Source organism: Odontomachus brunneus, unplaced genomic scaffold (assembly GCF_010583005.1).
Source record: "Odontomachus brunneus isolate Ranch 3 - 2012 unplaced genomic scaffold, Obru_v1 Obru_scaffold_077, whole genome shotgun sequence".
Taxonomy (NCBI): domain Eukaryota; kingdom Metazoa; phylum Arthropoda; class Insecta; order Hymenoptera; family Formicidae; genus Odontomachus; species Odontomachus brunneus.
Window position 1 is genome coordinate 819667 of NW_022639527.1, and position 20784 is coordinate 840450.

A 20784-nucleotide genomic window follows, 5' to 3' on the forward strand; every position below is an offset into this window, starting at 1 on the left:
CTCGGATTGTTTTTGATCATATTTTAAACTGATATATTTTAACATGTCATATTTATATGCTCTGTATATGTTACATATGTTTACGATACTACGTGAAAGTAATGTACGTTTTATTTATCGTTGAGTTGAACTACACCTGGTTTTTTTTTTTTTTTATTGAAAATAAAAGGTGTACAGTAAAGATGTACGGGTCTAGGAAGTAGCCTATCCGACCAATGAGATACAGATATAAAACTACGATCTCGAATTTTCATTGAGTACACTAGCGGCTCGTAGCAGATCTTTTGGAATTAATAAAAATTCCTTAGCCTAGGCCGGTATTTACAATCGGATTTTATATTTAAGAACGTCTTAAGTTCATCTTTAGATGCTCTACGGATGATTTCATTGGCTACAAACATCTGAAGTTAAACTTAAGACAGTCTTAAGGCCATTCTATAATTGAGTAAGCGTGGTTGTAAATGGTTGTAGATGATTACGACCAATCAGAATAAAGAAATTAGTAAATAAAATACTCTAATTGGTTGATTCTTATGTTCACGATCACGCTTATGCAATTGTAGAGTGGCCTTTAAATATAAGATCTGGCCTAAGGCCGGTATTCATAGTCGAATCTTATTTCAAGATCGTCTTAAGTAATGTCTTAAGATGCGAATATGGCTCTATGATTGGTTCATGACATCTTAGGACAGTACTTAAGTTGATCTTAAATATAAGATCTGACTATGAATATCGGCCTTAGACTCGAACCTTTTTTTTTTCAATCAAAAAGTTCGAAGCTTTTTTTACCAACTTAAGCCAGCGGCACACAGTACTTGTTTTCATGCTAGATTGCTTGCTGATTGGTGCATTTCTGAAGATGGATGGAAATGCACCAATCAAAACAAAGTATTTCCATCCAACAAGCAATCCAGCACGAAAATAAGCACGGTGTGCCGCTGGCTTTAAACTACACAAAAGAGTTTTATTTGGAGACAAGTATATTTTTTCTCATTCTAACTTATTGCACCAGTTCAGCAGTGCAGCTAAAAAGAACCAATAATACACCGATAAATGGCGCCACTAGGCAGCATTAGCCTTAGAGCATATATATATGGAGGGGGAATTGCGTATGCCTCCTGTAGACCAAGGCCCTTATTCTTAAAATAGTTGCGTATACGTAAGTTTTACTGCGCAGGTTTAATCATACTATAAAATAGCTGCGCAATGAAAATTACGTATACGCAAAAATTTCAAGAATAGGACCCCAAAAGTGTCTCCAAGATCTGTGCGAGAGAGAAAAGTATAGTTGTTGCTGAACTACAAAATTATTGGTTTCAATATTTTTTTTACTTGAATTCTATCAACTTTACCGAAAAATAGCAAGATATAAAAATTGTTTATTTTCTTCTCATAGAACTCGCAGAATTTTTTCAGAATTTTATATTAACATTTTTAATACTGTATTTTTTTGCGTTTTCTTGCATTTTCTTGAAGTACTAGAAAGTTAATACAAAATTCTGAAAAAATTCTCAGAGCTCTATGAGAAGAAAATAACTTATCTCCTGTCACTCTATAACATAACCTATCAACTTCAACGCATGTATACAGAGGACGAATAGGAACGTATAGTTTCTCTCTCGCACACACTTGGAGACACTTTCGTGTCCGCATTCCCCCTCCATATGGCTGCGTTCGAAAACGTCACTCGAGTACTCTCCCTCTCTTTTTATCTCACTCTTGTATTTCGCTTACTCCATCGGCTATCGTCTAGTAGTGTGCACACAGTGTTCGAACGCAGCTTATATATATGCTCTAAGGCATTAGCGGGCTCAGCTAACCGACTCTGCTATTCTAAAGTTTTTTTGATAGTTCTTGATTTATATTCGTATTAATTTCGTAAAAAATAGAGGTTATTTTCGGAAACATACCTAAAAATTACAGACTTCAGACTCTAAAATTCTTCCCAAACTGCGTCATTATTCTTGTGGAAATTACAGCAAGTTCTATTTTGCGTGAGAAAAGTGATCCTTCAATTTTGTATACGCACACATATATAGATCTATTCTTTCGCTCTGCACTATTGCACTGGTGCAATAAAGGTGTTTTTCGTTTCGTGACCACGGTAGCGTTTGGTTGGTTAGTTCGGTCCACTTAACGCTCGCAACGCCTCGAGCACGTTGCGAGCGTTAAGTGGACCGAACTAACCAACCAAACGCTACCGTGGTCACGAAACGAAAAAACGCCTTAAGTTAGAGTGAAATAAGTATATATTTAGGCCTGTTCTTTATAGCTGCACTGCTGAACTGGTGCAATATATTGAAGTGAAACAAATATATGTTTTCTCACTCTAACTTATTGCACTAGTTCAGCAGACATGTACAAAGAACAGGCCTTTTATCTCTCTCTAACTTGTTGCACCAGTGTAGCAGTGCAGAGCGAAAGAACAGACCACTTATGTATCTGCCATCGTGCGCGGGAAAGTCAGAGCACGTGGAGGAAAGATTGGCCACTCCATTTGTCATCATTGCAGCGTGCTGCGTACTACATCACGCGTTTAATTTGGAACTGGAAAGATACACGTGTTTCCTAAGAAAGTGCTGCTGAAGTCTGTGAAGAAAGCGAGAATAATTGTTAACCATGCCTAATGTAATCGAAGCACTCGAGCTATTGTGTCAATGTATGCGTTCGCTAATCAACGTGGAACTGGAGCCCAAGGATCTTATATCAGCCTATGATAACATTGTGGATTACCAAATCGTAAGTATTAAATTTGAATATACAGTCTCCCGTGATGTACTTGATAGATCTGTGATAGATATGGCATGTTTTTTCTCTTTTTTTTTTCTTTATTAGGAATGCAAGCTGCGGCATATTCTGTTAATTTTGAGTGACTACTCTGTGAAACTGAAAGGATACAACAGAAATGATATATATGGTTCGTTTCAGTTGACTTATGTATGTGCATGTGAAACCTTGCAACATACTCTGCTCTGCAATTAATGCAAATCTGTGGTGATAAATATTCACATTATAAAATTATCTTGACGCGACTTACCTTTTTCTTCCTTAGATCTGACTTTGCAAAAAGCTGCATTACCAGTTTGCACAGTTCTGTGATATAAGAATCAGTCTCTCCATACAGTCTCTTTCTGAGAGAAAATGTTTCTTCTTTTTTATGCAAGACAATTTGAAGAGTGACATTTGAAGGAAATTAATTTCTTATTAATCTCGCAACAACGTGAATGTGTCAGTTTTGCACGACTGAATTTTTGGTAAATATGCAGTATAACGCTTTCATCTTGAATTTTTTTCAAACTTTGTAAATTTATATATTTTAACACATAAAATTGATTTCTGAAAGCGAAAATTGTCGTTCATTTTTTGTTTTCTTGTTTTTTTATTTTAATGTTTCATGATGTTGGTAACTAGGAAAGTGATAACTTTTATTATAAAACGTTCTAACTTTGTGTCAATGTGTCTAATTATTTAGACACAAGTCTTATAAGATAGTATATATGGTTAAAGCAGAGAAAAGCATACATAAACTATTCTCTACTTTATAACAGAGTTTATGCTTTTGATTAAACCCAAACAGCACAAGATCTCTGGAGGATGTCTTGAGGATGTTCTCAGGATGTAGAATGTTCTGAAAATGTTTTTAGGATATCCTGTGAAGATTGTGTTGTCTGGATTTAATCAAAAGCATAAACTCTGTTATAAAGCAGAGAATATTTCATGCATGCTTTTCTCTGCTTTAATCATATATACTATCTTATAAGACTTAAAATAATTAGACACATTGACACAAAGTTAGAAAATTTCATAATGAAAGTATCACTTTCCTACTCTCTTATCGATAGCATAAAACATTAAAATAAAAGAAACAAGAAAATGAAAAAGAGCGACAATTTTCGCTTTCAGAAATCAATTCTACGTCCTAAAATATACAAATTTACAAAAAATATCCAAGATGAGAATATTATACTGCATATTTGCCGAATTTTTTAATTTCATTAACACACATTGTGAATTTTTGATAATGTCACATGGACGCTACATGTCATAATCACAATACACATTCCAGATAGCACAGAGAATTCAAAAAGAATTCAGTTATATGTCACCAATTCTAAGTTCATTTTTAAGTGCAAAAAGAATTTTCACTGAATTGAACTCTGAAGAATTCTTTTTGCATCTGAAAATGAATTCAGAAATGATGACATACAACTGAATTCTTTTTTAATTTTTTTTTAATTCTCTGTGCTATCTGGGATGATACTAAAACATCAGTACATGATTTTACAAGATAATATTTGGTCATTTTCGAAGAATTCTCTGAATTAATGCATGCTGGTGCAATAAGTTAGAGTGAAACAAGTATATTTCACTCTTATTACACCAGTGGTACGTTCCCGAGAAAAAAAGATATACAACTATATGAAATTACATTAAATTATAATTATATAAAAGCTTTGGATTTATTTCGCATATTATTGTATTTGTAGATAGCTGTCACAGTGATAAGTTGAATTTCGCAATTTTGCAATACCCAATGTTAGAATTTTACGTTCCACAAGCCAATGGAGGAACTAGAGTCTTATTGATAGCCTTAGCTTGGCTATTGGGCACTGAGGATGTTCTGACTTTGATTCATCGAATGAAACTCACTAAAAGTATCCGGACCGACAATTTTGACGATGCTATACGAAAAGTTAGTTCCAAATTTTTCACATTGATATCAATGTCGGTTTTGTGTAAATTTCATTTACTTACAAAAGAAAGGTGAATTTTATTTATATATTTTAAAAGATTCGCGTTATTTTATAAAAGTTTACTTCGAAAAATCGAGACTTTCGGAAGCGTATATCTCGTCCGCAACGATCCGATATGAGTATTACACACGCAAAGCCATTAGCACTTTTTATATGGTGTAATTGTTTCCTTTCATTCAACTGTGTATCATGAAGAGCCGCGCGCCTTTGCCGATATCCGCCGAGCTCGAAAAAATTTCATATCTCAACGCCAAGGTGAACATGAACCTCAAGGAGATTTCCGAATTGAGACGGGAATGGAGCAGATTAGCGTCGAAAATAGGCGAGGCGAGCAGAGAACACTTTGGACGTAAATCTACGACACACCAAGATCTCCCGGACTTGAAAGCGTGCGAGATAGCGTTGACGAAACGCATAGCGTTGCTGGGCGGCAAAGCTTCCGCGGAGGATCAGAAGAAACTGCAGGAATTTAATGATGCGCAAAAGCTGCTTGAGGTTCACGTCAAGTGGCTGGAAGTACGGCACGTGTTCTTCGATTGGATGGTAAATCATGAGAAATATCTTCGAATTTATAGTATATTAGTGTAGTGTATTAGACGCTCAAATCTATGCCTCAAGGGTTCACGAAATATTAAGTCATACAAAAACTTACAGGTCTTTGTATGCAAGTCATACAAAGAGAATCTCGGAAATCTCGGATACTTGGCAAAATATGTACAGGATATAAAAATATAATATTATATAAAATATATAAAATATAATATAAATTATAACGTATAAATAATATAAAAGAAACTATTATGTGTATAAATAATATAAAAATACATGATAAACACGTAGACAGAAATTCTAATGATAAGTGTGGCTAAAACTTTGAAAGATTTCGAGTAGCATTTGAGTCTCATCCGAGGTGATTCATCGCGTTTTTAATTTTTATGACTACATCAACTGTGTGGTAAGCTAACTAACAGTCAAATAATATCTTTTAAAATAAACGAAGACCTAATTATAAGTGTTGGTTTATCATTCAGTTGATGCGCAATCGAACCTTGGGCAATATCACTAGCGTTCTATGATAACGACGATTCGCGTTACAGGCTATCGTGACCCAAGAACATCGAAAAACCATGAAACACTACTCCAGTAAAATCATGAAAAGCGAACTCGAACATTTTACTTCATATTTGTGTCGCTTAATTGACGGACGATACAGATATCTAAAGACGTCCGGGAAAACGTTTCCTAGCGAGTCGCAGAAACCCTTATTAGATCCGCCGTCACGCTTAAAGAAATGTCGATGTAACTCTACTGAAGCGCAAAAATGGTTAGATGAAATAAGCAAATGTGTGGTCGCTGAAGAAGAAAGTCGACAAAAACATGAGAAGCAACTAGTGGCGGAATTGAGAGAAGTACTGGAACAGATACCGTCAATTTATCATGTTTAAACTTGTTATATCGTCTCATTTTCTTAAAAAATAAACTTATAACTTATATGATATAGCAAATTAAGAGAATTATTCTTCATGTATATCGTGAGAAGTGCCGTATAAATACAAATGTGTAATCATATACCATGAAATACTATGAATGAATAACATAAAAATACGCACGTAACTTCCACACACACACGCTCACATATATCGCAGAAATTAAAAATAACAAGTGAATCAGGTTGGCATCCTAATAGGCAAGGCGAGTATGAAGTACTCGGGATACCATCCTACCATGTGCGAGCAACTTCTCGCACTCTTGAGCGTGTCTGAGATAGCCTCAACAGGAGAAATTATGTATGATGTTCCCAAAGTTCGTTCGTTAAAAACTGGGAACATCTCACACATAAATAATGTACGATCGCACGATTGTCATGAGAAAACTGCTACACGGACGCGACAGCGGTGGTCGTCGGCGTCGTCGACGTCTGATCAACGACGCCGAATGACGAGATAAACACATTGAGTATCGTCACGAGAAAAATACCGATCACTGTCCAGTTATTCGCTTTGTTGGCTTTGCACATCTGATCGTGCTCTTTGACATTGTAGTAGCTATTCCATATCAGACCGATACCCACGGCGATCTGCAGGAACAGGCTCAAACTGATCATAGCGAGCGACGGGTAGAAGTATGGATGTTGGCCGTCCGTCTGCAGAACGTAGCGCATCTGATTCGCGTTGGCAGACAACAGTGCCAGGTCCATCATGCCTTGGGCCACTGTCTTCTTGTGCTGATACAGGTTTACGTCGGGCGTGAGCTTCGGCTCGGTGATGAAATCGTGGCTTCCGACGTTGTTGTTCGGCGAGAATGGACGTCTCAGCAGCAATCCGTCGTCGAAACCGATCGGCTTTCCGTCGATCTCGTTCAGATCGTTGAGCTCAGGTCCCAAATTCGAGTCTGGGATTTTCGGCAGCTCGGTCTCCCCTAGAGAGCCGGCACGCGATCGGATGTATGGTACAATGTGCGTGTCCACGGAAGTTAACGGCTTCGACACTTCGTCGTGAATCTCGTCCATGTACAACATCTCGCTCCCGTCAATTTTGGAGGACATCATGCTGTCCGCAGTCGACGACTGTGATGGATCAGTGATAAACTGCAAATATTACAAAGGATCAAAATTAAGTCTGGAAGACTGAAGTGAGGAAATGTTAGATGAAATCGAAATTAAAGAATATCGGGCCTTTAAGAACACACACGGTTGCCTTAATACTATAAAACTTAATACTATAAAAAACTTATGTATATTTATCTTATTAGCATATTCAAATAAGATTCACTATTGTCATAAACTTGTCTGTTTTGATCTCATCTTGGACCCTCTTCAGTGGTAAATATGTACAGATTATTTTAATGAAATAAAGTGAACTCCTCAAGATAAGAAAAGTTGAAATTACTTTACAAGTTCTTACACATTCACAAGTTTTCAAACCGCTTTAGCAACTGGTGTGTAACGATTATAGATTTATCCTGATATCTTACTTGGATGTCTCGAAAACGACGATGTCCCAAACGAAACCGCGACAACTGAAGGATCAAGTGAAGGGATTTCGACGTGTGTTTTCCACTTTCGTCGTTCGTTTTGTACTCGCGTTTCCTGCACGCAGCAACTATTCAACTTATTCGAGCCGGAGCACCGAGTATCACTGAGCGTCCCTTCGCTTGTCCGGAGCGAACTGTCCAACGCGAGTGCCACGCGCGATGTTCTTCAACGCTGCCGCTGATTCAACGCCGCCGGCGGAGGTCGCACTGGCCGCTAACTAACGTCACAGTCGTGTGGTTTCCCAGGCTGCGTTGCGTTGCGTTGCGTTGCGATGCACGCATACACACACAGTTACCGTAATTAATTAATAGAGCATTTATGACAGTGAATTAAGACTCGTGATTACTGCTTGCGCTATCTTGTATGGAATATACTTGCGATCTCGAGTAACAATCGGTATGAATACTTTGATTTTTCTATCTCTTTTAATATCAAGAATTCTCCGCAGTTTCTCTGTACGGCAAATCGGAATAAATTCGCGGTACTCCGTAAAGTTTCGACGACTTTGCTCATGCACACACACGCACGTTGCTCGACCACACATCTGGATTGTACTGTCTTTGTTCTAACGCCCCCGAGGGGCGTTACAGATACCGTCACATGCATAATCATAGCAGAATATTCAGGAGGTGGGAAAGGCAATCGAACGAGAGTAAGACTTCACGACCGTGTAGTTGCGTGCAGTCAGCACGTGGTCTCGTACATAAAGCCGTGGATCTCAATCGCGTTTCCAAGGTCTTCCCGCGAAATGTCCTGTGGAAGGGAGAATGGCAATGGTCCAGAAGAGCGTCGTTCGCGGATTCGCCGCTATAAATAATGCGACGGTCTACGTTGATTTCTCTCTTTTTTTTTTTTCTTCTTTCTCGGCTTTAATAGGCAAGTGCGATAAGGGAAGCGGCGCGTAATTCTTTCTGCGTGTACTCGCGTGATTATGTCACACGAGATATTCATGAGGGGGTGCACGCTGCGCGATCGCATCTTAGTCGGCTGAAAGTAATGTATGCAATGATTCCGAGTCGCACGCAGGAGTGACGAGTCATCATCGGTGTTCCCCTACCTTTCCCGGTGTTTTACGGTACGTGACGTCCGCGTATGACCCAGAACGATACCGCGAAACTCTTCCCGGTAATGCGATCGGAATTATGCCTCGGCAAAATCCCCAGCGCGCGACTTTCCTTACGCGTAATCCCTCGTTACCTATTTTCGCTCAAGCTCGTTCCCTAGAACGATATAATCATCCACTACTCGCATGTGTTGTTGTCTGTGAAAAACCGGACTCGTCTATACTAAGAGAAATCATCCAATGAAAAATTAAAGGGATATTTCCGATTGAATACCGTTCAATTCTTTTATGCGGTCAGGAAACATCCGATGAGTAATATCGGCTTTTTAATTCTTTGATCTATTGATCCGACGAAATATCATTATGATCAGGAGTATTCAATCAAATTTAATCGAATAGCCTGATCGGATGTAAAAGTCGATCGGAATTTGATCGGAAATATCTGTTTGTTAATTTTTTAGCGGATAATTTCTCTCAGTGTATGAAGCGTGTGATATATACAGGGTGTTTTTTTTAACTTGAGACTGCTAAATATCTCGAAAAATAAGCATTGTACGACAAAAATGTCCCAAATAAACCCTCAATAGTTTCGAGGGCGCAATTCAATCCCACAAAAATTATCCACCTCCCGCCCCCCTGGGGATGACTGATGGGGGGTAACTTTGAAATCTTAAATGGGAACCCCTACTTTTTATTACAGATTCGGATTCTACATCCAAAAACACGTAACTTTTGTCTGAACTTTTTTTTTCTATTTCTGATAGATGGCCATTGGAGATTATAACTTTTATTTTCATTTTTTAGTTAAAACGGATAAAAAATTATCGTAGATATTTACGATAATTCGAAAAAACATGTTTCCGACAAAAGTTACTTTTCTTCGACGTAGCGTCATTATAGGGGATTTCCTTTGAAGAAAACGAAGGTTACCTAATTTTCGCCGAATGCAGCGCCATTTATCAGAAATAGAAAAAAAAAGTTACGTGTTTTTGGATGTAGAATCCGAATATGTAATATGTAATAAAAAGTAGGGGTTCCCGTTTAAGATTTCAAAGTTACCCCCGCCCCATCTCCAGGGGGGGGCGGGAGGTGGATAATTTTTGTGGGATTGAATTGCGCCCTCGAAACTATTGAGGGTTTATTTGGGACATTTTTGTCGTACAATGCTTATTTTTCGAGATATTTAGCGGTCTCAAGTTAAAAAAAACACCCTGTATATATGTACAACGAACTCGCTATCGAATTATTATGTCGTCAAGGAAACCGAGAGGCATTGAATTCCGCCACTCGGCTTAAGCATTCCTAAGGTAGTCCTCGGCTATTTGCCGACAGAAGACGAGGAACGACTCGACTGGTGGCGGGCCCCATCGAGAGATGAAATCATTTCGCTCGCGTTTCTGAGAATCTCTTCTCGATCTGTTAATTCATTAACAGTCGTGTGTACGTTTCAGGTGACGGGCAAGATGATCAAGTACCTCAAGTCAGCGTTTTATCTCGGCGGAGGGACTGCACGAACGTCGACAACTATTAACTTTAATCTAATACGGCCTGGAGACCGATAATGAAGTACAACGATACCGCTCGGAATTCGATTACGCGAGATGCTGTTGTCTGCGAGCGACCATGAGGAATATCGCCGGCGGAGAAAGGAAAAGCGCGAAATAGTCGTTCTAGAGTGTGTATAACGAAAAAAAAAACAAGTATCACTCGTCTTAGTCATCTTTGACGGGTCAAGATACGAAGGAACCTGTGAATGTTCGAGTAAGAAGAAGAATGGACGAAGAATTCTCAATGGAAGACGCAAGTAGAATTGAAACGAGCGATTCTGAAGTTTGAATAACTTGCCTTATTATGTACTGAAGAAGATCGTCGCTCGTGAATACACGTTAATAAAGAATTCAGTTGCTTGATCAGCTATGGAAAGTCTACGAGATCTTCCTACGTCCACGTCTCTTCGTGGGTGAACGTGATCTTCGCAACGCCTGAGAAAACGACTGCGAGTAACATGGAGTCGCACGAGTGCCGCGATAAATCGATCGCTCTTACGGCCAACGAACCTCGCGGATGCTGCCAATGCGGACGCGGCTCCGCGAACTCGAGGAGTTCGCGCTGCTTGAGGAAACACACGTCAGGATGCCCGAAGTCTCGAAGGAGGTCCGACGACGAAGACGAGAGAGAGAAAGAGGAAGAATCAGGCGAAGCAATTGAGACCAACTCGTGTTACGACAAGTTCGCTTTGGCGAAGAGGCTGCACGCAGAGAACCTGCAGCATCAGCCGCTCCCGGATAAGGTGGACGACCGCGTGTTCAAGAATATGACGGTTGCTGCGCACAAACATCGTGCTTGCTCGGCCACCTGCGAAGCGAAGTATCGAAAACAAGCGAACATCCTGACGAGACGAGATCGCTTCGCACCCGCGCTCGGCTACAAGGAGCCGAAGACCAGGATGGACTTGGCGATTTGCTGGGAAACTCCGGTCGACCCCGTGTACGAGCCACGCCGGTCGACGCACATCGACGGTTCCGAGGGCGGCTCGGCGCCGGCGATCTTCGCTCTGATCCAGCACACGCCGGTACCGAAGAACCGCGAGCTCCTGGCTCATAGCCAAGAAGAGGGCGACCACGGCAAGTGCGGTTGCGCGGCCGAGAAGGAAAAACCACAGACAAACTCGAAGTCGAGGGATCGATGCTGCTGCGAGTGTCTCTGCGACGGCATGGAGTCAATCGCAGTGGCAGAGGTCGCGGAACTTGCGCGAGGTAGGAAGCCCGCAAGGGCGAATTCCGTGCTGCGGATCACCGAGCGCAGGTGCGCCGCTTGCGTGTCGGAGGAGGAGAAGAAACAACGGGACCCGCGACTGATCAAGTCCGCCGTGGGGATCGCGTTGGGCACCGAAAGGAAGTGCGACGACGTCCGCAGGAACGGCCTGCCACCAGCCAAGATGACGGTGCCGAGGCCGCGAACGCCGTTCGCCAGGAGAGCCTTCTGCATCGACACCTTGACGCCGCCGTTCAGTGTAGTCAATGGCTGTCGGGACGCCGATTATCCGGAGCACTGGCGCCTTATGTCTGTATACCAACAGTCGTACAGGAACCCGCAGAGGAGACGAGCCCGCCACTTCTGACGCGAACCACTTCCGCCGAATGTAAAACGATCCAGGCGTCGCAGATGAACGAGGCGGAAGACAGTTATTCTAATTTAAAACGAGGAGGGCATTCTACAGCGACAGTTGCACTGATAGTTGCATTTGAAACTAATTGATAATTGTTATATAACGAGAAGTTATGTCGGCTCTAAAATTTAAAGAAAATTAAAAATCTAAGAAGGACAAAAGAGCCAAAGATACAGGTGTTATGCGCTATAATTTAATTACATCTATAATTTTATGTAATTAAAGCGCACAACACCTGCATTTCTGGCTCTTTTGTCCTTCTTAGATTTTTAATTTTAGATAATTGTTATGTTATGGCGTGCGTTTAGTGGGAAACGTGATCGCTCGAACATCTGAACGGAACGTTTATTATTGTTAGTCGTTGATTTGTTACAATTATGCTGAGAGTTTGACGATTCTGTTGAATCATTTCGTTGTCTCGATTGTTAATTATATAAATGACACACTTTTCAGTCCATTAGATAAAATGACGTGAAAACATCGTTATAGTTAATAGTTGAAAAAATATGAAAGATATAAATGAAATATTTACGGGACGAATAAAAGGTGAAGAATACGCACCAAATGGCACGATTAGAATCACCTCGTTTTGAATACTTCATTTCTAACGAAACTTTTTAATCTTTCCAATAGGATCACGTGTGCGATATCAAGTAATTAACTAAGTTTACTTTTGGCAGATGATTAAAAGGAGTCTCGCGAAGACATCGAGTTATCAGAGTAATTGCATCTACTTTACCTTGCTCGCCGATTCAGTCCCTCCTCTTGGTCTTTATACTGCTGATGTTAACCTTAATGGACGCCAATGCCGAGGAATCCAGTTCGTATGCCTCTTCGAGTGGCAGAGTTTGTTCCAGAAACGCGAGCGCGACGTTTTGCAGATGAGTCAGCAGATCGGGATACGGCGTTAGGATGCGTTGGAAGTTGACGCGCGACAGGACATGGACCTCGCAGTTCTCCACAGCGACAACGCTGGCGATCCTCCACTCGTCTTCCATCACCAACGCTATCTCGCCGAAATACGCGCCATCCTCCAAGTGGCAGATCTGTGTTCATCATGGAACATTCAGTGAATAATTGAATGGGTTTGAAAAAGCTACACTTTACTGAATTTGTCACGATATTGAAAGTTAGCGTTACTTCCTTGCTTTAGATTTAGCGTTTAATCTATTTTAATTTAATTCCAAAAGGATATGGCAAATAAGAGGTATTTTAGTAAACAATCAATTATTTGACAATAATCAGATGTTAAGTCAAAGGAGGGTATAATCTTTATAGGGGATTCCGTGACCGCGAATCGTTTTATAGTTATATTTTATGTATTTTTTCTCGTAGAAACCGAAAATCATCAGTATAACAACGCCAGATTTAAAGAAAAAAAGATATATATATATATTTTTTTTTTCCTTAAGTCTGGCATTGTTATACTAATGATTTTTAGTTTCAACGAAAAAAAATACATAAGAAAATATAAATATAAAATGATCCCCGAGCGCGCGGTCGCGGAACCCCCTTATAAAAGTTATACCCTCCTTTGAAACGGACATGTATCAAAACACAAGCGCCTTGTGTTAAATTTAGTGAAGTGCGGGCTTGAACGAGGAAGTATCATTTGATTTTTTACCTCCTTTCCTATATTATTAAAGACTGCCACGGTGCCGGAGGCGATAATGTATAACGCGTCGCCGCGTGTACCAGCTCTGATCAACACGTCATTCGTTATAAAAATCTCCGAATGCAGCACGTCGGCCAATTGTGTCACTACTATTTGCGGCAGGTGTTTAAACAACTCTACATTGTTGAGTAGCTTCATATAGTTATGCAAAAGAAGTTTCTGAAACCGTCAAAAATTAAACGTACGGTATCATCTACACACTATGTAGGGTGTAATAAATCATTATTCTGATAATATGATAACGTATAGAATAACTTAAAACAATATTATATTATTAAGTTATTCTACATTATACACACACATATGCATCAACTAATCAAAAAAACTATAAAGAGCGTGAGATGCTTCCTTAAATACACCTCTCGCAAATAAGGCGACACGTATTTCATGATGTGTTTGTCCCTCTCGAGTCCTCTTTTGTTATGGTAGTTGTAGTACGTCAGCAAACGTCGCTGCAGGAAATGTGGAAGTTCCTTGTGTCTCATGTACTGTTGCAACTGTTGCGTCAACTTCAAGTGCCTCTTGCTGGTGGAATGAAACGTCGTCAGTATCTGCGAAAACCGCGCTGCGACCAAAAATTCGAAAAACGAGACTAGATATTGATTAAAAGTTTCTTATATTAAATATATTTAATATATTTTTATTATATTTATTAAATATATTTAATATATTTATTAAATATATTTATATATTTAATATTAAATATATTTATATATTTAATATTTATATATTTAATATATTTATTAAATATATTTATTATATTTATTAAATATATTTATTATATTTATTAAATATATTTATTATATTCATTAAATATATTTAAGTATTATTTTAATTATTATTCGTTTACCTAGCAGATAAACAAAGCCGAGGAAACCGAGAATAGTGAGAATCAAGTTGTACAATATGTCCTCCGTTGCCTTCATGTTTAAGTAATGCGCGGAACTGGCCAGTGCGATGAGAGCTCTATGCATGCATGCTAGGTAGATCCGGAATATAGTTTTCCTGTCCTGCATGTAAGACGATCGAATCCATGACCTGTAATCACGATATTTTCCTCATTACCGTCGTTCTCGGCCGATTCGCTCGCGCTTTTCATCAATTTACTAACTCCTTATCTGGTCCAGCTACCTTGGCGACGACCAACGGTAGATAATACTCGAGGCAGGCGACCCAGTGCACGTACACGACGAGAATAACGCTCATCTCCGCGATTTTATACAGGTGAAAGTTGATTTTGTACATCTGCAATTTGTCAATGTTAATTTTTATATGATCAGTTCTGTCCGTAAAGAGGAAAAAGTAACTACGAGCCCATGAACGCACGTAGTAGAGTCTGCGTGAATAAACGAGCACGATTCGTAGCCATAGTATCTTCAGCAAGTTCAGTGACCTTAGGTACCATATCGACTCAGGTGTGGTGGCAAGGAACTCCAACGGTAACACGACTAATATATCCAGGACGAAAAATCCTCGTAGGTACTTACTACGAATTGGAATAATATTGTTTGTTTGTCTCACGTTTTGTATAACGAAAAAGTTGATTTTATCCATACCTATACATAATCTTCACATTTTCAATAAAAAAATATCGATTTTTATGTTTTATAGTTACAATAGTGTAGATTTAAAAAAGTTTTTAAGGGGAAAATCGATTATATAGAAGGAAAAGCTCTGCAACGTATGTTTATTACAGAGAACTATATGGGAAAAAAGTTTCACGTAACATAATTTATATCTTTTCTCTTTAAAGTATGAATCATAAGCAGTCGATTTCAACGAATATTTTTTATCACTTTAGACTAACTTTATTCTTTAGGCTACTTTTGCATACCTCGCTACGATTTTCGGATCTAAGACTATCGATTGTGTTTGGTAATCATAATAACCGGTGAAAAACCGTATCGTTATCTCGCACATGAACACGGCGTTTATCGTGTGATTGATGTACCATTTCTCGTGGTTCTCGAAGTAAAAGGTGAGGAGGATCGGTGTGACTATCAGAGTCACTACGATGAACAGCATCATCACGGTCTCCCATATTATTCTACATGTACGAATTATAGCAATTTAATTTCGCTGCAAGAGTGGAGAAAGAGAGAGGGAGAGGGGGCGAGAGAGAGAGAGAGAGACTGCAGATATAAGACAACGCAAAGTTCTTTTATCATGAAACGTATAAAGAGAAACTCAACTCTAACACAACATTACTTCTTGTAGGAACCAACCTAAATGAACTAAAAGGATGAATCATGTAAGGGTAGGATTGGATATGCCGACTGATCTCATAATGGAGTGCCTTGTTGCTCTTCAGACACCATCGCGTGAATGGATGTCTGCGGTACGCTATCCGCGTGCTCAGGAACCAACGTCGCAGTCTCGACCAGGCGGAGCTCCCAGGTATCAGCATGGTCACTGGATTTTCTTCTGTCGGTATCTCGCAGACATGTTTCACGCGCGGTGAACGCTGCATAAATGATTGAACGTTATTAAATAAGCAAAACAGCTTGGACGAAAGCCATGTGATGTTTGCAGCTAAGTAATGTCTAGTTTATAAAAAAAATTATTTTTTATATAAATATACTTTTCCTCATTTTGTTATTTCCACAGCATTGATTTCTATACAATATCTTAAATAACGCTCACGTACACGACTGTTGGGCACGATCTTGAAATCGGGCACCAAAGTCATTAGATCCATATTGTTTTCTTCAATCTTGTAATGTCAAAGTTAAATCCCTGAGTTTCACGCAGGAATATTTTTTTCTGCCTGCTTCCTCCCAGTTTTAATTTATCTGCGGCCTGCTTATTCTTTATTTTTTGTGATAACCATTTCTAAAGAAATATTTTAATGTCAGATTTATAACAATAATAAACCGATTTTTTAACGATAGATCTATATACTAATTTGATTGTTGACAAGATATTGTCACGTAATGATTGATTAATGTGTGTGTGCTTCTCAAAATATTGTATAAATAATTGCAACATTAATAATTTATTTTTATTAGGAATAATAAGATTATTAGAAACTTATACTTTTTTATATACTTGTATTTAGTATAGCACTTATCATTGAAAAAGTACAGAAGACGCTTTTACATAAATTTAGAAACCAAGAAATACAATCATTATATACCAAAAATATTCATTGAATATATATTTCACTCTTTTACACAATTATGAAATCTTTCATTTAATCAATCGATCATTTTACAATAAATCAACTTCCAATTGGTCATACACACTATCTTCACTTTGATCTCTATTTAATAGTACATGACTTGTAGGAGTTGTTAAAATTTGTGGAAATAGGACTTCATTGTTTTTTTCGTCCGGATTTGCTACAAAATGTAATAGTTCTTTTAATATTTCTGAATCGAAGTCATCGATCAAGAATACGTTTGCCTTCCGTTCTTGTAGATGATCAATGACAACCTGGCCCCGAGTTTTGCTGCCATTTAATTCAACATCCACATAACGCGAGTAAGTATTCCTGGCCATTTCAGGTCTCAAAACAATCCCAGCTAAGATCGCATCACACACCACGTAATATTGTGTTTTCTTCTCTTTCTTAATACGTAGACACCCTTCTTCGATTTTGTTCAACATTTCCACAAAAGGTGTATTTATTGATCCCAGTGTTTTCCAGCGCCAATCCTGAAAAATTTATTACAATCATAAAATCTGCTGATGTAATAATTGTTAATTAGTGGCATTACTGATCAATTGATAACGTTACTTCTCTGTCAATGTACCGATAAGATATTGATTATTTTTCAAGTATGCAATATTGCAAGTTTGTTACATACATCTGTTATACGAGATTTCAAGCAGGTTTCCCACGGCAACATATAGATAGGCTTAGAGATGTTGTTGAGCACGATGGACGCGCTCTCTGGATCACAGTAGAAATTAAATTCTGCATGCGACTTAATATTACCGTGACCTTAAATCACATTTGTGAGGCAGAATTAAACGCTGACCGACTAACTTAATTAATTAACATAAATAATTGTTAAAAGTTATAAAGTTACCAGTACAGTTTCCACCCATTATAAAGATATCCTTTATGTTGCTGGCAAAATCTGGGTACAGTTTTATAGTCAACGCAATATTTGTTAGAGGGCCCAGGCAAACAATGCTGATGTCATCTTAATTGAGAAGCATCAAATTAGTACATATGATGTAACTATGTATATAACTATTCCATAACACAAAAATATTACATCAACATTAAACTTAAGAAACTTTTACGTTACTAAAGTTGATAGCAATGTTATCAATCTTAAAATGTTTCACTTTTAGCTACAATGTGCTCCTGTTTCTTTCTTTTCATCACTTTCTGGCTTAAATATCAAATGTTTAGTCAGGAAAAGATAGAGAACAAGAAACAACGAGCAAAGAGTACATTGTAGATCAGGCTTTGATAAACCTTAAACTAAAATATCAATACAAAGTTTTCTTAATTAATTCAAGATTGTGATATATATTAAATATCATTTCGATATTTATCAAAATATAACTATCTTAAGTTAATGTTTTAATAATATTGACATACTATTCTCTGTGCTACAGAAAATTACTATAACATTATATTCCCATGTAAAAAATTTAATTTACTGAGATACAGCAATATTTTAGTAATAACATTAACTTTGACACTATATGGGATAATGAGAGATATTGTATTACTAAGATTATCTGTGGTATGCTTTTGTAGAGCATATGCAGCATGAGCCATTCGCATGCGATTAATATCCGGCTCATTCGTATACACATCACCAAATCCATCTAATCCATGAACATAATCTTTATCTGACAAAAATCCATCACTGTTATTATTCATCAGAGGGGAGTAAGCTCCTTTATAAACTGGTATCTAAAAGAATAGCACTTGGTATACATCATGTTCAGTTTATCCTATGAAGACACAAAACGTATCTTGAAATCTATTTGTTATATATGAATCTTAATGCATGATAATATGACTTACATCATAGTCCTCGAACAGCTCGAGTACTCTGTACACGTTTTTCACTACATTGTCAACGGTAGTGTTACCGAAAACGCAAGTTACAGCTTCGATGTAAACCCTGCCTTCTTTGTGAGCAACTAGAAGAAGGTACAGCGCTAACGCGTCGTCTGTACCAGCGTCGCAATCAATAATGATTTTAGACATTTTCATTTTGTTACCTCGTTAATGTCACTTCAAACCGGACAATAAATCGTTGGTAAAACGTGAACTGAGATCCTCAAATATGTCTCTGTATCTGACAGGATAAGATAACCACTTAAGCACTTGTTGCTTTATATATATGCGCCACCACAATTTTACTCGATAAAGACAGTATTCAAAACGATAACGGTTGAATTGTTTTGTTCGGTCAAAAAGGTTAATATCATCAAACTTATCAATTCAACTTTCACGCAGGCATACAGCGCGTAATAAATAAGAGTAAAACATAGTAAACTTTACGAGCTTGCTTTCTCATAATTAGTCGCGTTAGAACCTTTTAGGTGAATTTATTGAAGAATCTTTCAACCTGACGGAGCGATCTCGTGAGAAAATTTATTTCATCTTGCAGCTTCGATCGCTGATCAAGCTTTGTTTGTCACTTTAAATTCATATTTTTATTAAAAATGCGAATTACGTGCTGAAAGGCAGCGTAAATTTTAAATTTCGCGCCAGCCAGCAAGCAATGAACAGCGTTCCGATACAAAAATCAGGTTTTAATGGCTGCATTCAGCAGACTCACAGTTGCACAACAGTTGAATAATTTGTCAATGTAATTGGTCTAGATTTAGGGATCTAATAGCAAGAACCAATAATCGTTGATTGCTCACTGAGCGCTTTTTCTACTGAATGCGCCCATTAGCACGTAAAATAAAGAATTTTAATTAAATAAATGCGAACTACGAGAATTCTTGAAAAACTGATCCTAATTTGAAAGATCCTTAGATTTACAAAATGATAACAGCTAAACTAAATGACCCAAAATGCCCTTAGATTCTGAATGTGCGATCAAAACGTTGTGAGAAATTCTCAACACGCTCAAAAACATTCTAGGTTGCATCCCAAAACGTCCTTTTCGAGGAAAATTTTACTCTATAAGTCTATAGTGTATGTAACATGAACTATAGATTTAAGAGTAAAATTTTCCTCGAAAAAGATGTTTTAGAATGCAACTCTAGGATATCTTGCATTTAGGACATAGAAGAAGAAATATTTTAAGACCTAACCTTGCTAGTCCCAATCTCAATTGAACGATTCTTTGTCTTTCAGGATTATCATGGGCCGTATCAAAAAATTTCCGACAAGAAACAAGATGAATCCAATATAGAGTGATGCAGGGCTTCCGTATTGAAATAAATTTGAATACAACTTGACAACAACAGCGCCTCTAATAAACGTTTAGTCTCTTTTTTTTTGCTACATTCCCTTACTAGCTTAAAGCGAGAGCACACACTCTTGCATAAAGGCAAAATACACACGCATAAGAAAATTACCAACCAGAGACCATCCTTCATTTTCATCGTAGCAATAGAAATAAGAACTTTGATTGGTCAATTCTCTTATGCGTTGTACATTATGCCTTTATGCAAAAGTCTGTGTTTCCCGCTTAAGCCAGCGGCACACGATGCTTGTTTCGTGCTGGATTGGTTGCTGCATGGAAATGCTCTGTCCTGATTGGTGCATTTCTGAAGATAGATAGAAATGCACTAATCAAAACAGAGTATTTCCACCTAGTAAAAAATCTAGCACAAAAGCAAGCACTGTGTGCTGCTGGCTTTATATACCCAAGTAGAACAACGTTATTTTAAAGTATTCCATTTTATTATTTAAAATTAAGTCAGGATAACTTTTTCGGTAAAAAAGTTAAGTTTTTGTTTACTGAAAAGATTATCTAATGTCCGCCTGAAAGATGACTTTTAATATCCAAAAAGATATCATTGGGTACTTTCTAGTTACGTTTTATGTATTACACAAAACCAATTTATTGGTTGTATATTATCTTACAAGATATTTTAGATAATATGCGACCAATAAACTGGTTTTGTGTACGTATGTGTCAAGGGGTGCGTTCCGTT

General features: G+C 38.1%; 5 protein-coding genes and 1 long non-coding RNA gene across 11 annotated transcripts; 3 read left to right on the forward strand and 3 right to left on the reverse strand.

The window, feature by feature from the left end:
- Positions 1–1716: 1716 nt before the first annotated feature.
- LOC116847378 lies at positions 1717–6232 on the forward strand. 4 transcript variants are annotated; one of them, XM_032822317.1, is made up of 6 exons: positions 1717–2003; positions 2513–2739; positions 2836–2917; positions 4488–4693; positions 4950–5297; positions 5852–6232. In XM_032822317.1, the coding sequence occupies exons 2-6, from the start codon at positions 2620–2622 to the stop codon at positions 6197–6199; spliced, it is 1104 nt and encodes a 367-aa protein (XP_032678208.1). In that variant the 5' UTR covers positions 1717–2003; positions 2513–2619; the 3' UTR covers positions 6200–6232. The 4 variants fall into 4 exon arrangements, with proteins under 4 accessions (XP_032678208.1, XP_032678206.1, XP_032678207.1 ...); XM_032822315.1 differs by having other exon boundaries at positions 1717–1994; positions 2404–2739; XM_032822316.1 differs by having other exon boundaries at positions 1717–1994.
- LOC116847385 (ninjurin-2-like) lies at positions 5497–7335 on the reverse strand. The gene has a single exon (XM_032822328.1). It carries the CDS (start codon positions 7300–7302, stop codon positions 6631–6633), a length of 672 nt encoding a protein of 223 aa, XP_032678219.1. The 5' UTR covers positions 7303–7335; the 3' UTR covers positions 5497–6630.
- A 699-nt stretch (positions 7336–8034) lies between these two features.
- LOC116847377 lies at positions 8035–12744 on the forward strand. Of its 2 annotated transcripts, none has more exons than XM_032822314.1 (2): positions 8035–8184; positions 10303–12744. In XM_032822314.1, the coding sequence occupies exon 2, from the start codon at positions 10857–10859 to the stop codon at positions 11970–11972; it is 1116 nt and encodes a 371-aa protein (XP_032678205.1). In that variant the 5' UTR covers positions 8035–8184; positions 10303–10856; the 3' UTR covers positions 11973–12744. The 2 variants fall into 2 exon arrangements, with proteins under 2 accessions (XP_032678205.1, XP_032678204.1); XM_032822313.1 differs by lacking the exon at positions 8035–8184 and adding an exon at positions 8722–8863.
- Positions 8514–16683, reverse strand: LOC116847388 (potassium/sodium hyperpolarization-activated cyclic nucleotide-gated channel 1-like). Its single transcript, XM_032822333.1, has 10 exons — positions 16343–16683; positions 15921–16159; positions 15530–15742; positions 15022–15181; positions 14807–14940; positions 14546–14733; positions 14055–14260; positions 13645–13854; positions 12760–13066; positions 8514–8595 (listed from the first exon to the last, which is right to left on the reverse strand). The coding sequence occupies exons 1-9, from the start codon at positions 16391–16393 to the stop codon at positions 12773–12775; spliced, it is 1695 nt and encodes a 564-aa protein (XP_032678224.1). The 5' UTR covers positions 16394–16683; the 3' UTR covers positions 8514–8595; positions 12760–12772.
- LOC116847389 lies at positions 14715–16293 on the forward strand. Its single transcript, XR_004378752.1, has 2 exons — positions 14715–14919; positions 14990–16293. It is a non-coding gene; the product is annotated as an uncharacterized LOC116847389 (long non-coding RNA).
- A 145-nt stretch (positions 16684–16828) lies between the features above and the next one.
- Positions 16829–20163, reverse strand: LOC116847380 (pyrimidine-specific ribonucleoside hydrolase RihA-like). 2 transcript variants are annotated; one of them, XM_032822319.1, is made up of 6 exons: positions 19936–20163; positions 18689–18965; positions 18388–18574; positions 17730–17846; positions 17505–17641; positions 16829–17352 (listed from the first exon to the last, which is right to left on the reverse strand). In XM_032822319.1, exons 2-6 carry the CDS (start codon positions 18878–18880, stop codon positions 16906–16908), a joined length of 1080 nt encoding a protein of 359 aa, XP_032678210.1. In that variant the 5' UTR covers positions 18881–18965; positions 19936–20163; the 3' UTR covers positions 16829–16905. The 2 variants fall into 2 exon arrangements, with proteins under 2 accessions (XP_032678210.1, XP_032678211.1); XM_032822320.1 differs by lacking the exon at positions 19936–20163 and having other exon boundaries at positions 18689–19526.
- Between the last annotated feature and the right edge of the window lie 621 nt (positions 20164–20784).